Below are 16,475 nucleotides of genomic sequence, written 5' to 3' on the forward strand. Positions count from 1 at the left end.
CATGGGTTCATCACCTTGAGCCAAACGTAGGATTCAATTAAATCGATTGAATTAAACCTGCTTCCAGAAAAAATAAAATCCCCTCACAATGTATTTGTATTCATCAGTTTCCCTGTTGATGGACATAATACCTGATGGCCAAATTTAAAGGGGGAAAAGTTTAATTTGGCTCACGTTTTAAGGGGATTGTCTCTGGTCAGCTGGCTCCAAAGCAGGAACATCATGGAGGAGCAAAGCTGCTTAGTTCATGCCAACTGGGAAGCAGTGCGGGGAAACAGCCTGCCCGAGAGGAAGAGGCCAGAAACCAAACATAGACGCCCAAAGCTACACCTCTGTGACCCACCCAGGGATACCCAGAAGTGTGCTCACCAATCGCCTGGGTGGATCCCAAAGTCAATCACATTAACACAATCAAGATTAACCTTCACAAGGGTCTGGAATCAAAAGGAAGACTGTAGGGATTAGCCTGTCTGAGACTAACATGCACCTCCAGTCTGCCTGTGAATCTGATAGTGACATCTCTGTGGCCACTGGGATCAAGAGGGACTCACAGAGCCTTGGGTCAGATCTGTCTGTTTCTGAAAGAGTTGAGGTAAAAGGGCAACATCATTGTAGTTGGGTAGCCAGGGAGTTTTGAGGGGCCATCTACTAAGTGATCCTTAGATAAAAGGTGGAAAGGAATGCTTTCCTCTCCTTGCAGAGACAGGAGAGAAAGAGAGGGAGCCCTGCTTCTTGGATTCTTTTTTCTACCTTGAACTTCCTTTCTACAATATCTCACTGAAGAAGCTGGACAGAAAAGTCAAATTTAATATGTAAGAAAGACATTTCACGATGGTGTAGAATTTCCTTATCTTTAAAGGAAAGAGATGTATTATCTCTGTTGCTCAGTCCAAATGTTGGGCAAGCAGTCAGGGGGGCCTCTGAGAGCCTCCCTCCCAATATTCCCAAGCACCTCTCAGGGAGGGTACAGGACATAAGGAGGAGGAGGCCAGCAGCTGGCTGGGCCAGCAGACGGCTGTCCCCGGGGACGTTCCCGGATGTCTGCTGCACACTCCCTCAGGGGCCTGGAAGGAGGAGTGGAAATTTTTCTTCCTCAAGGTGAAACTTTCCACCGGGTTTAGGTCTTGGAGAGCCACAGGACATCGAGCTCATGGGCTGCCTGCTGCCTGTAACAGGAGCTAGGGCAGGCCCCGCCCTCACTTCCTGTGGGAGCAACTGAACCTTCAGAAGGAAAGCCAGGAGCTGCTGCTCCAGCCAGATTCGATTTCCTCCTCGTTTGAAGAGTGGTTACTTAACACCTTGGCTGTGACTTTCCCAGCCTCAGACAGAGTCTATGGGTTTCACCCCTTGCATTTCATTCACGCATTTTGATTTCAAAGAATTGTTGAGCTCCATTCTAGAGCACAGGGGCGGGCACGGAATGAAAGGTAGAGAGGGAAGGAAATGCCAGGACTCTGGGGGCACACCTCAGTCTCCTATCCGCCTTGGTGCTATGCCGGCCAAGGGCAGCTCCACAGTCTTCCAGCCTCCTGGGAAAACTCCCAACTCAAAGTGCTTCCCCTTTAAGTGGGGAAGAAGGATCCACACAGGAAACAGACCCCTCAGCCTAGGACAAGTGCAACCGTCACCTACCCATCCCCTTAGGATGGAGGAGGAGCCGCAGGGCACTCTCTTAATCCTGAACAGTGTAGAGGTGACTTTTAAATTAAGACAAGCAATTCTTTCTCCCCACTCAGGTCCTCAGACAACTTTCCCAGTCTGACTTGAAAAACTTTTTATTCTTTAAAAACAATTTTAAAAATTGTGCTGTGATGTTAGTTTAAATCCAAAGCCTTGCACATGATAGGCAAGTGCTCTACCACTGAACTGTCTCCAGCCCTTTAAAAATTCTTACAGGATTTATGAACCTCTGAGATGTCCATAACCCCCTGGAGTCCACAAGTCCTGGTTTAAGAGATGTAGTGGGGCTGGGGATATGGCTCTGGAGTAAAGTGTTTGCTTAGCATGCACAAGGCCTTCAATTCCATGCCCAGAACTGGAACAAACAAACCAACCTGCAATTATGAATAAGAAAATATATATGTTAGAACTGAAAGGAATGTTAATGGTTATCTAGTCCAACATCTGACGCAGGGTAGAAGTGCCCTCTCTCATGTTGGGGATTTTCTGCTTCAGGATCTCCAGTGACAAATTATGCCCCACTTATGCATCTATAAATCTCCCTAAATCCTTCCCATTCCTTAACCTCCCAAAATAACCAGTCCATCCCTGATAAGTGAATGAATGAATATCTGGGCTCCATAGTTGGACAAATCTGCATTTGAATTCTGTTCAGTCACTCAGTGGTTGTGAGACCTTATTACAGCTCAACTTTAAGAAGCCTAGGTTTCCTAGTCAGTCACCTGCCTCATGCAGCTGCTGTGAAGGCCAATGCAGCCATGAAGATGAAGAGTCATAGGAAGAGTGAACTAAGAAGGATCGCTAATCTTTGTTAAGCAGATCTATTAGTTGATGTAGCACGATAACTTGTTTCCTTCGCTGTCTCCATAAACTCTCTGAAAGCAGGACCATATCTTATTCATCCCGACTCCTTCTACACTCACCCAGTGCCCAAATATAGTTGGTATTGTGCTCAGCCACATGGGCCCGCTGTGCACCTCTTGAAGGTGGGGTGTTCCTTTGTTGGACAGCTAATTGTGGGAGCTTGTTCTTGGTAGGAAGAGCTAGAACGTCTCCATTTGAGCTGCAGTCTGTCATCTTCTACAACCTATCTATTAATGTTCTACACTCTGGGACAAAACAAGCAAGTAGAGGTCTCCTTTATATCTAAGCTTTTAACTCTTGGACAGCCATAATATCCTCACTTAGCTTTGCCTTCTGCAAGCTAAATATCCCCCAGTTAATTCTGATTATTTCTCACACAGATGACTTCTACTCCCTCACTCTCCTTGGTTAACCTGTCGACACACTGCACCTCACTAATCTCCTTAATGCAGTGTTCACAACTGGACATGGAATTGCAATGACACCCTGCCCAGAGTGGAGAACCGTGTGATTTCTAGCTCCCATTATTAGGGCAGCCACCACCCCCAACTCTAAGCAGCACTTCCAGAATAAAGCCAGAAGAAGGCAGAGGAGAATGCTGAGTAGCAGAAAGAGCAGGTCTGAGTGAAAAGTGTGCTGCAGAGAATCAACAATGCACATAATCCACATGTGGATAAGGAGATGATTGAGTATTTACACTCCAAGATAGAAACAGATATGCAGAGCTGCCAGATGACCAGTACTGGGCAGAGTTAGTCAGAGACACATCTGCTCAAACAAGTGGGAGTTACCAGAAAGGTGGGGCTTAACTGACACCATGACCCAGGGCCTGAGCGACTTTCTTGTCTCCCCTGTCAGATGACCTGGACCTGGACGAGCTCCAGCTGGAGATGGAGGACTCAAAGCCACACCCCAGTGTCCAGTGCAGTCCTGTTCCAGGTGCGATGAGAGCCTGGGGAGCAGGGGAAGGGGTCGAGGACAGGGCACCCTGCCACCCAGGTGACAGGGCAGTTCAGCTGCCACGTCTGCAGCCCAGCTTCAGGGACTCTCTCTACCTGCCGGCCACCTGCTGGGGAAGGGCCTCTTCTCATAATCCCTGGGAAAGGAGCTGGCGTTCTCTCCCTTGAGTGGCTACCTGTGAGGAGTGGTGGGGCTGAGGGTGGGGGGAGTCAGGCAACCTTTACAAATGAGCCGGTCAGAGGTTATGGCTGCCAGAGAAAACCACTGTCATGGACAAGCAAGAAAGGGTGTCTTGATACCATTGCCCAGGGAGGCATGTGGGGCTGCTTCTGAGCCCTCCTTCAGCCTAAGAGCCACATCACAGAATCCTAGAGCTCAGTGGGACTCTGAAATGTCACCTGCTCCATCCCAGGAAGAATGCACTGTCTTTATTAAAATGCTCTAGGTGGAAAAACTCCATGGTATCCCCGGATAACTCCTACACTCCTATCTAACCATTACAGCTGAAGGAAGCTCTGGAGAGTCTAGCCTAAATCCATTTTGCAGTGAAGAAAGAAAATTCCCTTCCTCCTTGGTGCAATTCAACCTAAGGTGTTTACAGTGAAGAAGTCCCTTCCCTGTGTATAAAATGCTAACAGGTTATGCCAGAAGCCAGCAACGTCCTGCTTAGGCCAGGCCAGGAACTGTTCAGCCTGCACAGAAAATGGCAAAGTTCGCGGCTTCTGTTCCGTCCCACCTCTGTTCCCCAGGTTACCATCTTTCTTTGGCTCAGGCCACTGAACCTTCTCCCCTTTTCCTCTCTGAAGCTGGCAGTGCTGGCCTGACCTTGCCCAACACCAGCTCTTAGCATTTAGGGACAACAGCACACTGCCCGGTGCCAGCCTGGACCAGAGCCTTGACCCAACCTACAGGAAGCAGGTGGTGTTTTTTTGACTTGGAAACCCACATGCTTTGTTCACACAGCCACAGAAATTTCACCTATGAAAGCCAGTAATCAACAGGGAGCGAGGTATGAGAGGAAGTTCCAAAAAACAAGGTCCAACAAATGGCCAGATGAATTACAGTACATCATATGATGGAGTATTTATTCCACAGCCATTGAAAATATTTTTGAGGACAAGGAAAGTATGCCTAACAAAATTTGACTTAAAGAGAGTAAAAGACTATTACAGTGAACTCCAACTTAGTTTAAATATCAGTAGGTATATACGTATTTTTAGATACTACACTTGATCTTAGCCAAAAGGCTGGGAAGCGCCATATATATATATTTTTTTGTACCGGAGATCGAACTTGGGTCCTTGCGCTTGCAAGGCAGGTGGTGGAACCACTGAGCTAAATCCCCGGCCCTATATATATATATTTTAGAAACATACTAAAACAATGAGTTCTCTGGAAGGTGAAGTCATAAGCAGTTTTAATTTTTCCTTATATTTAAAATTTTTCGACAATTACCATCTATTATTTCATAATCAGAAAAAATGTTTTAAAAATAGCTCTCACTCAAATAGTCTCTCAAATTCCCAAGCTACCTAGAAATACACTGAGAAACAAGAGTCCGAAGCCAAAGGAAATGAAGAAAGTAGGTCCAGAGTTGCAAGGTGATTTAAGAGCAGACTCTGGAGGAAGAGAAGGGAAACACCAGGATCTCACCCATCTAATGCAGTCAGATCGCAAAACCCAGAACTCTGTGTTTTGTCACCTATTTACCTTCCAAGCGCTGACTGAGCGAGGAATAAGGAACAGGAAATGTGCCCTGCACCTCTGTCACAGAGCAGCAGAGAGCCAGCCTGGTAATGCATCTGGTCAGCCGAGTCCTTAGTGATCAATGGGCAGAGCCTTAGCCACCATCCCAGTTCTAATGCCCTGTCCCCTCTCGCATGTCCCTCCTCTCAGTCTGTCCCTTCCGTCCTCCCACGTGGTGCTCCGTTGGAAGGATCCTTTACATAACATTATTTCAACGCCTGGGTTTGCACTGTACTGATTTAGTGTGTATGCTCATATGTGTTTCTAGTGTGTGTGTTGTGTGTGTGCACGCGCGCGCGCATTGGGAGGAGGGGTCGTGTTCACCCTGTTCGCAGGTCCTCGGAAGGAGAGTTGTGTATGTCCTCATCGTCTCTCCCCACACTGCCACCAGGAGTTGTCCGAGGGCGGAAGCCGTACTTATCTCCCTCTGACCGGGGTCCTTTGGGCACAGAGGCCGGCCTTGGCCGGATCCCAGTAGCCTCGGCCCGGGGGTAACGCCAGCTCTCTCTCCCGCAGGCCCCTTCAAGCCCTGCGAGCACCTCTTCGAGAGCTGGGGCATCCGCCTAGCCGTGTGGGCCATCGCGCTGCTCTCTGTGCTCTGCAACGGGCTGGTGCTGCTGACCGTGTTTGCCGCCGGCCCCGGGCCCCTGCCCCCGGTCAAGTTCGTGGTCGGTGCGATTGCGGGCGCCAACACCCTGACCGGCGTCTCCTGCGGCCTCCTGGCCTCGGTGGACGCCGTGACCTTCGGCCATTTCGCCGAGTACGGAGCGCGCTGGGAGACCGGGCTGGGCTGCCGCGCCACCGGCTTCCTGGCGGTGCTGGGCTCCGAGGCTGCCGTGCTGCTGCTGGCGCTGGCGGCCGTGCAGGGCAGCGTGTCCGCCGCCTGCGTGCGCGCCCGCGGCAAGGCGCCCGCCCTGGGCAGCGTCCGCGCGGGGGCGCTGCTATGCCTGGCGCTGGCTGCGCTCGCCGCCGCGCTGCCCCTCGCCTCTGTCGGGGACTACGGCGCGACCCCGCTGTGCCTGCCCTACGCCCCGCCCGACGGCCAGACCGCCACCCTGGGCTTCGCCGTGGCCCTGGTCATGCTGAACTCCTCCTGCTTCCTCGTGGTGGCCGGGGCCTACATCAGGCTCTACTGTGACCTGCCGCGGGGCGACTTCGAGGCAGTGTGGGACTGCGCCATGGTGAGGCACGTGGCCTGGCTCATCTTCACCGATGGGCTCCTCTACTGCCCCGTGGCCTTCCTCAGCTTCGCCTCCATGCTGGGCCTCTTCCCGGTCACCCCTGAGGCGCTCAAGTCGGTCCTGCTCGTGGTGTTGCCCCTGCCTGCCTGCCTGAACCCCCTGCTCTACCTGCTCTTCAACCCCCACTTCCGCGATGACCTTCGGAGGCTCTGTCCCTGGGCAGGGCCCCCGGGCGCCCTAGCCTACGCTGCTGCCAGCGAGTTGGAGAAGAGCTCCTGCGACTCCACCCAGGCTCTGGTGGCCTTCTCTGATGTGGATCTCATTCTGGAAGCCTCTGAGGCTGGGCGGCCCCCTGGGCTGGAGACCTACGGCTTTCCCTCAGTGACCCTCGTCTCCTGCCAGCAGCCAGTGGCCCCCAGGTTAGAGGGAAGCCATTTTGCGGTGCCAGAGGGGACCCACTTTGGGACCCCACAGCCCTCCCTGGATGGAGGACTGCTGCTGAGAGCAGAGGGAGCCTCAGGGGGGCGCTCCTCAGCGGGTGGGGTCTTCCGGCCCTCTGGCTCCGTCTGTGCCTCACACCTGTAAATGTCCCTCCACTCTTCTCTGCCACTTCCCTTCCCTCCTTTCCCGCTCCGTGAATGATGGCTGCTTGTGAAATAAATATGTACAACCACCCTTCAACAGTGTGACGGACCCGCAGCAGGCCGGGCCAGGTCCTGGCTCCTTTCTCCCTCGGCCTTCACCTTGAGTGCTTCTTGGCCTACTTTCCCCTTGGCCTTTCTCAGTTTCATCTTCGTTGCTGGCCTCTTCCCTGTCGTGTCCAAAGCTGTGGACGAGAGAGCTCAAGCTGCTTAAGGGAAGTGAGGGAAGTAGAAGTGAAGGGAGTAGGGACCAGGACAGGGTCAGGATCAGGGCACAGAGGACAGGGAGAACTTGGAGGTCTGGAAGGGAACCACCAAAGGCATTTGGGCCTGTCTCCTGTGACTCATAGAAGGGATACAAAAATGTTCTGTGTTCCATTAGTCTTGATACATGGCATGCAAAAACACTTGCTATAAAATAAGCTTTGGAAGAGATGGCACATTGTGTCCCTTTCTTCGAGAGCCCCAGGGCATGGCAGCGTAGTAAAGGCCCTGAAAATTCCTGCAGCAGTAAAAACTATTGAATTTTGGTTGACCCAGTTGGTTCCCCAAAACTGTTTGACAACAGGTTTTTGTCTGGTTGGTTGGTCTTCATGGAATACCCGTTGATATCTCAGGAAACCTAGCATTGTGTTCTCCCAAGAGGCTCATATCTGGATCACATAGTGCTACCCAGTGACATCACAAGATGCTACCACTCCTTGAAAGCCCATACCCTAGGAAATCTACCTGGGATGAAACGTCAGGAACAACTAGCCTTCCACCAGCCAGGACCGATTCTCCCCACTTTACCTTCCACCCTGCTTCTTCTACCAGGGAAAGGATGGGAAGGAGCCAGGCTCAAGCCCTCATGGAACAGGGAGAAAAGGGCCTCCCCCCCACCCCGTATGTGCCCCCACCCCCTACACACCTAATCACCAATGACACACCTCCAGCACCAGGGAAGGTTCCTGGAGCCTGGCAAGGTACACAAGGAAGTGTGTGGCTGTCTACCTGGGTTCCCTCTGGCTGAGTTGCCTTCTTATGGTGCTCTATCATATATGCCCCGCCACTTCCTACCACTAGACGGGTCCTCCTTTCTCATCCCAGATCCTGCCAAAGAGAAGGGATATTTTTATTCCAGGCATTGTATTTTAGGAAGTATTGATATCTGGGACTCCTGGGTGCCCCAAACAAGCCGCTGACCCTTCTGCCTCTCCCCTCATGACCGTCATACCTTATGGCTTAACAAACCTTATGGGTTTTTCCAGAGTGCCCTGCCCCATCCTACATATGCCTTCAATCTCAGCTGGGTCATTCTTGTAGACACAGAGGATGATTCTTTTTTTTTTGGTACAGGGGATTGAACTTGAGTCCTTGCGCTTGCGTAGCAGGCAGCGAAACCACTGAGCTAAATCCCCGGCCCTAGAGGACTATTCTTGCTGACATAAAAAGAGAATCCAGGGATGGATGTAGCTTAGTGGTAGAATGTTTGCCTAGCATGCACAAAGCCCTGGGTTTGATCCCCTGAATCCTGTCATGGTCCTCAGCTGAGTTCTACTGCAAAGGGCTCCATTATTAAGACAGCCCTGAGAAAGCCCTTCTCCTAATTTCGAAGTTCAAGTTTCTGCAATTTAGTTTCTCTGCTATCTCTCTGCTGCTCCCGTGCCCAGTGGAACTTCTGACATAGGTCCACAAGGCTGTCTAGACTGGGATGGAGGCACGAGGCAAGAGATCATTCATGGAACCTACACATCTCTAAATCTCATTTGACCAGTGTAGTCACCTGGACTCTTACAGGCTCTGAACCTCAGTATGCTGAACTGTTAATTCCGTAGGGTCCTGAGCATGGGGTAAACTCACTAAATGACGGCACATTTATTTATCAACTGTTTGAGGATCTTGTGTCTCCCTATTTGCCCAGGGCTGAACAAAGCTCGGGCCTTGATGGAGGGAGTTACTCTGGGTACTAAGAATTGATAATTCTTATCAAGGAAAGGAGTCCTGTGAGGTATCCCAGGGATAACAAAATTGGTGTGACTTTTGGAAGGCTTGACTTCTAGGAAGTTACTGAAGAACCCCACCCCCACCACCATGTGATCACTGCTCCCCTTGGAGGTAGAGAGCCAGGCTGGAGGTGGAATGGAGAGGTCATGTGTTAGAGATGTAGTTCTAGAAGCTGTTCCCTACAGGTGGCCTCTTCTATGAAAAAGTGGACCTTGTTTCTTGGTTTTGAGCTTTAGGGTGGCACTGCTGTCACCTTACCGTCTACTTCTAAAGAGGTGGGCATCTGCTGAAGTGGAACTTTGTGGTCACAAGAGAGGTGTGGGAGAAGGGAGTGGAGGCATTTGCCATAAACTATTTTCATTGTTCAAAAAGTCTAGTTGATATTGTACATTTACCCAAACTAAGATTGTTTAGCTGTTTGTTTTTTGTTTTTGACTGAGTTTCTAGAAAGTCAGTATATTACTCCTTTGGTTATCTACTTTGTGATCAGCAGATTATGAAAATTGTATATGTCTTTGATTAATCACAAAATCAAAAACCAAGTTGCTCAATGCCCATAAATTCATTTTGTCTGGTTGATAAAATCTACCAAAATGTTGTCCATGGGAAAGGATCCACCCAGGGGGGCCATGGTGATAGAAATGTTGCCAATACCTGACCTGTTATGTGCCGCCCTGGGCTCTGTGTGTTATGCCTTGGCCACTGGTACCAACCAGTGTCCTCTCAGACTGACTTGTGAAGGGGAATTTCTTATGGCCATAGTTTGCTAAGCAGCTCTGTACACACCAAAAAGGAAAACCCAAAGAATCCAGAGCTAAAATGGGAAGACTATGGACTAAACAGATTTAATAGCTGGGCCTTCTCCCTGCCTTCATTACCCAACTTCATAGTTTCTTTCTCTGGAAGAATAAAGGCTTAAAGAATAGAGAAGAAGAAGAAAGTGCTGACAACAGTTACTAGGCCTGAGTAGGCAAGGATGGTGGGAGATAACTAAAGCCCTGATCCCTTCTGGCACCGTCCCTCTAACTACCTCCACTCTGGTTTAGCAAGTTCTCCCAACCATTGTCCACCACTCCTATTGTCCCTTCTGGGTTCCAGTCCCATGTCCTCTCCAGTTGGGTGAAATATAAGAATTGTCAAGATGTAAATATTTGGGCTCTTCTGTGTAATAAAGCACCACTGGAGTACTGTATGAGTCCCTCACCTCCTTTCTGCTGCCCGCCTCTGTGACCAGAGGGTCAAGGTTCTTCCTGAACCCATCTGCTGAGTTCTGGGGCATGTGGGGCACAGCTCAGAAAGCTCAGAGTTGAAGATTAGAGGCATCAGAATCAATTTCACAGACACTTCCATATTGAAGTGTTGCTTGTATGCTGGGCACTGGGACCGAGAGAATGGTCTAAAGAAAGCAGTGAGCAGGTTGGGTTTTCTGTTACTCAGACCCTGAACACCTTGTCAGACAGACCCAAGCCTGTTGCTGGGATTTCCTGATACAGTGAACTCCGAAGAGTCCTTCTCCTTGGGTAAACTTCCTCACCCACTCTGCCTGGAAATCCTCCCCCTTAACGTTGCTTCAGAGTGGGATGATTCCCCCAAGATGAACAGGGGCCCCTTCTCAAAGGAAAGGAAAGAGATTGAGAGCAACAAACATTTGCAATCATAGGGATGAGATGCTACCCCCAGAATGGTGCCTTTTTCTTCTTTCTCCTCCCCCATTCCTTCCCTTTTAAAAAAAACCTCTCTCTCCTCTTTGTTCTTTCATTTAAAACTTTTACTTTATTTTTCAAACTGATATATAAACTTCACTGACATATAAACCTAACTCCCTTCTAAGAGGACAAACAGTGCCTTTGGAAACACCTGTCCTCCACCCTTCTTGAAGACAGCATTCCAACTCTCTCCATCTTTCTGGCTCAGCTGCAGAGAAGGCTGTTTGCTTGTCTGCTCTTGTCAGACTGGGCTGGGGAAAGAGACCTAGGGTTTAACTCCAGTAAGCACGTGTTTCTTAAGAGGGTCCATGTGAAGAAATAAGGGAAGCAGAATACAAGCAAACCGAGACTAGAAAGAGGGGTGAGGCTGGGCCTTGTATCAGAAACCAAGGGCTCTTCTGGATTTGAGTCAGCGCTAAGTACCAGGCAGTGGGAGTCAGCCTGGGGCCCACCGTGAGTGGGCTTGGCTGCTCCGTAGGCCTGTTCCAATTCTATCTGCCTCCAAACCACAAGCAACTGCTCCTTCTCCACCCGCTTTTGTTTAACAACTTTAAGTAATACAATGACATGGTTCCAATAGCATGAATTTTTAACAGGCTCTCTCCATCTCTGTCTCTATTTGCTCACTTTCCAAACCTTCACTGGTTATTATTGTTGTTAATTGCTTTTTAGTTTTTTATATATCCTTCCAGAGTGGTTTTGGCTCTTTGTTGTTGTTGTTTATAGCCAGGCATGATGGTACCTATCTGTGAACCCAGTACTTGGGAGGCTGAGGCAGAAAGATCACAAGTTTGAGACCAACTTGAGCTATATAGAAAGATCCTGTCTCAAACAAACAAACAAGCAAACAAACCAAGCAGCCAGAGTTTTAAAATATGTGTATATAAGCAAGAACCATGTATGTGCTTATTTTTCCTTTTTTACCGATAGTTAGCATACTATAAGTCTGCTTCTGCATTTCTACTAATTAAGTTCAAAGATCTTTTCACATCAGTAAGGAAAGTGTTCTCATTTTTATAGCTCCATGTATTCCTTTATATAGATACATCATATACATATATATATATATATATATGGAAATTTGGCTTGCTTCATATTTTGCTCTTACAAATGGTACTCCAGCAAGTCGGCATGTATGTCATTTCACATGTATATAGATATACGATAAATTCTTCAATGTGAAATTGCTGAATAAGTTCAAGTTTTAATTATATCTTTCCTTAACTTCATTTTTTTCACCAATAGTTTATTCATAGCTTCTGCATATATGTGCCTCACTGATACCTGTTCTTGCTCAAGGCCTCTCTGCATCTTTTCATCATCAACTCCTGGGTTCATTGCCTTGTTTTCTTTTGGTATTTCCTGGGGCAATATTTTGTGAGATGGGGAAACTGATTAGCCAGCTTCTCTTTCTGCACTAGGCCAAATCAAAGGCCAATGGCCAAGTAATGGGTTCACTGCTCTTAGGCCAGGTACCTGTCCTGGCCCATTAAATTGTAGGGTGGAAAGGGTTGTTAGTGTGGCACTATATTGGATGAAGTGTGACTGCTCAGGGTTTCCACCTGAGCAAGGGCTGCGGCAGGGCCCTTCCTTCAAGATGGGTAGCAGGCCTGGCAGGAAAGTTCCACAAGGGCAGGTACCAGGTTGGCCTCATTCGTTATTATAACCTCAGTCCTTCCCACAGGGCCTAACACAGAGAAAATGCTCAATTAATTTGTCAAAACATGTAAGGACTTAACAAAATTAAGTATATTCCTAAAGATTATTTCCCAATCAAAGGAAAATGACCAGGGGATGCAGACAACACAGAACAGCGGATAAGGTTTTGTCTGAATTCAACTATTTATATCCCTGAGAACTGTCAGTCTGGTGTGTTTTGGGTTTTTTGGGGGGGTACTGGGGATTGAGCTCATGATCTTGCACTTTAGAGGCAGGCTGAGGAACCACTAAGCTAAATCCCTGGCCCCCTGTGAACTGTCATGCTGACACTGTGTCCACCAGGTCTCTGTCATGCCCTTTGCGCATGCTCTTTCTTTTTCTAAGAAGGCAGTAAGGACAGATATTTAGACTGTGTAATTTAAAGACCCCACAAGTTTTCTGACCATCGTTACAACAGCTCCTCCCATGGTAATCACAGTGGTCAAAATTCCACCATTATATTTTCTTATTCCTTCAGTTTAGACATAACCATTTTGCTTTAGCTTGCCCAGGCAACACTTCATTTTTCCTAGTAACATCAACTTGACTTTACTTCCAGCAAACACACACTCTCACACACACACACACACACACACACTCACACACACTGCTGTGTACTGCTTATGGATCAGATGGGGTTACTCCACTCTGGGTTCCATAGGTGGGAATATGACCTAGGCCTTGTCAGCTTTTTTTATTGCCTGGCCACAGTGACTGGTCCAAGGATAGGCTCAAATCTCAAGTCCACCTAATGAGACCCCAAATGGGAACTCTGGTGGAGCTGATAAGAAGGAAGTACTCAGTCTATAATGTCAGCACTCTGAGAGGCTAAGGCAGGAGGATCATAAGTTTGAGCCCAGCCTGGGTAATTGAGCAATTTAGTGAGAACCTGTCTCAACATTAAAAAACTAAAAAGGATTAGAGGTGTAGTTCAGTGTGAAGGCCATAGGATTTATCTACTTATCTCCAGTATCATTTAAAAGAAAAGTACTCTCACCAGAGCCACTGGTCTGGTAGGTTGTATGGCTGCTGGTGTCTGTCTTCCCACTCGGGCAGAAACGAATCCTGATGGCATTATTTGAGCATTTGCACCTAATAGTGCCTTTTAGACCTCTCAGGGTGTGAACTAGTGATGTTTGCAGAAATGAGTGTTAAGATTTCTGTCCCTTGCATGGAAAAGAAGCCTTCTTTCACAAGACCTTCTCTGTCACCCCCTACCAGGGAGGAGCAGGAGTAAATCCATTGTCCTCTTATCAACTGTTAGGGTGGAAGAGGGCGGCTACTGATTGGGAACTTTGATGGGCAAGATTGGCAGGAGTGTCAGAACAGGCTCAGGTGTAGATGGGAGGACTGGATGGGACGGCAACCAGGCCTCAGGGGCAACCTATGGCCAGAAAGTGCTGAAGGTGGGGGAGAATGGAAAGGGAAGGTAAGAAATGGAATAAACAGACCCTGGCACTTGGATTTTGCAGGTTGCTTTAGAATTGTGGAACTGCCAAGTGTCAGCCAGTTGGAAGAAGACTGAGAGCATCCAAGCCACAGCCTCATTTTATAGAGGAGGCAACCAAAAGAGGAACTTTTCTACTCTGGGGAGAACTGGGGAGACAGATGTATAAATATTAGGACAGAGCTGGGGATTTAGCTCAGTGGCACCGAGGCTGCCTTGCAAATGCAAGGTCATGAGTTCGAGCCCTGGTACCGTAAACAAAACAAAAACAAAACAAACAAAAAATTAAATAGATATTAGGACAGAATCTATACAATTGATAAATGTGATTCAGGAGTAAGATAGGCCTCGGTTTGAATCCCAGATTTGTCATTCACAGCCAGCTGTCCTTAGGTTTTATTTCTCTTGAGTCTGTTTAACCATCAGTAAAATGGTAATATTACAGCCTTAACTCGGAAGGTCACTGGAGTTTCCAAGTAAAGAGCTCAGCTTGGTGCCTAGCAATAAGGTTTGAGGAAACTGGCAAAGTATCCCCTTTTCTGAAGTAGTTTTGGGGTCCTAGTTAGAGGAAGAAAGCAATACAAAAAAGGAAACAGTCTAGTGGGATATGGTATCCAGGGAAAAGAAAGCAAGGGGAAAAAAGCACATGAAGGGAAGAAAACCTGGAGCAGGGCTGGATGGGAGGGTGGGATGAGAGACACTGGATAACCTGTCATCCCTGATATAAACTAAGAGTTGGAGAGAGGGATGGACACTGTCTGGGTGCCATGGCAGGAGGCAGGGGTGACTTGCCAGGAAGCAGGGAGAAAGTGGAATGTGTTTCTGGGCATAGCATGTCTGGGTCTGTTGGCCCAGGCTTCACTGGCAACCCTGTGCAGTCCAGAACTACAAGCTGCCCTGCAGCCATCCATCCTGGGGAGCAGGTTCTGAAACCACAGGCCTATACGACTCCCTGCCCTCTCCTCCCTCAGGGTTCCCCAACCTAAACAAGACAACCTGGGCAGGGGGTGGAGGGCACATGCTGATGGAAAAATACACACTTGGCTAGAAAAGGAGCTTTATTTGTATGTGTAGAATTCCTGCAGCAGCCAAAGGATAAATAGCTAGCCCCAGCCTCAGCTTAAGAGTCTGCCCACAAGGTGGGTGGTAAAATCTGTTCTTATTTAGATAGCTTGGGGGGGAGAGGTGAAGAGGGGGGTTGGGAGCAGTAGAAGAGGGGAACTTGGAATCTGCAATGTTTATATGATCAGTCATGGATGTCATCTCTCTTCTTTAATTAGGGGTTTGGAGTTGCAAAACTTTGCTCAGCTTGCTTGCCCTAGAAGAGGGCAGATTGGCAAGCAAGCAGTGGGCAGAGCAGCTCCCGGGGCCCACCTGTGGTTGGATCACTATCTCCATCCCCCAGGCCCCTACTGAGTACCCAACAAATGTCAGCACTATGCCAGGCCTTGTATGGGATGTTTGACACGAGTCATGTCATTCAATCCTCACGACAGTCTCATGAGTGAAGCACCATCATCTTTCCCATTTTACAAAAGTGAAAACCAAAAAGTAGGAAGAGCAGAGCACTATGGTCATACACACAATCGGTAAGCAGCACCACCAGGCCTGCAATCGGGTCTTCTTGACTCCATGCTTTTAGCCCTGTCCCACCTTTCCCTGGGCTGGGAAGGGGGACCTGGGCTTTTCTAATCCTTGGGCATGTCACTTCTATTTTTAGCCCAAGTCCTCTGTACTTGTTAAAGCGGGGAAATGGGTGGATGTTCTATTAGATTTCAACTCTGGTATTTTTTGATTAGAGAGAAAACTTTGTAACCACTATATCCCTAGTACCTGTAGTCAGACAGTAGACAAACCAACCATTTTCAGATAAGCCCAAGTGTTTTGAGGGAAATTAGTCAGGGTAATTCATCAGGTAATCAAATTAATGGGCTAGAGAGTACCTGAAGTTCCAGGGCTCCTTCAGATGGGAAAAGAACTTTTGGGGGTGGCTACCTTTGAGTGGAGACTGGCATGGAGGGGTGGGTGGGTGGGTGAAGGAGACAGAGGAAATGGCCTATGTGAAAACCCTGAAGCAGAAGTGAGGCGTGTTCAAGACTGAAAGTGGCCAGTGTGGCTGCAGTGCGGTGTACAGCAGGGGTGTGATGAGAATAAAGCAAGTAGGGGCCAGATTGTGCAGGGTTTTGGGGCGAGTAAAGTAGACTAGATTTTTGGTTTAAATGCAAAAGGCCACTTGGAGTCTCCTGAGGAGAGAAGCAAGTCTGACTTATACTGTCAAGATTATTCTTGGGCCGGGGATTTAGCTCAGTGGTTTCTCCACCTGCTGCACAAGCGCAATGACCCAAGTTCGATCCCTGGTACTAAAAAACAAAAAACAAACGAACAAAAAAACCCCAAGATTATTCTTGCTGCTATAAAGAGCCTGGACCTGTCGAGGCTCAAGGATGGTGTTAAACTAGACAGAAGACTGGCTGCAGTGCACATGAGACAATGGCAACTTGAACTAGTGTTAGAAGTGGAGGTGGGTAGAGTTGAGTAGACCTAGGTGATAGATTAGTGTCCTATA

At 48.4% G+C, this 16,475-nt stretch overlaps 1 protein-coding gene across 9 annotated transcripts in view; it reads left to right on the forward strand.

Annotated features, from left to right (window-relative positions):
* Lgr6 (leucine rich repeat containing G protein-coupled receptor 6) overlaps positions 1-10,245 on the forward strand; it is a 114,274-nt gene extending 104,029 nt beyond the window's left edge. For all 9 annotated transcript variants that reach the window (XM_087193889.1, XM_021242217.2, XM_021242215.2 and 6 more), the window contains 2 exons: positions 3,403-3,483; positions 5,767-10,245. In XM_087193889.1, coding sequence (XP_087050015.1) covers positions 3,403-3,483; positions 5,767-7,016 — 1,331 coding nt within the window. In that variant the 3' untranslated portion in view covers positions 7,017-10,245. The remainder of the gene's footprint in view (positions 1-3,402; positions 3,484-5,766) is intronic.
* The last annotated feature ends 6,230 nt before the right edge of the window (positions 10,246-16,475 follow it).

The sequence above is a fragment of the Heterocephalus glaber genome, unplaced genomic scaffold (assembly GCF_053883595.1).
Source record: "Heterocephalus glaber isolate CG9 unplaced genomic scaffold, H.glaber_assembly_v1.0 deba00001600, whole genome shotgun sequence".
Classification (NCBI taxonomy): Eukaryota; Metazoa; Chordata; class Mammalia; order Rodentia; family Bathyergidae; genus Heterocephalus; species Heterocephalus glaber.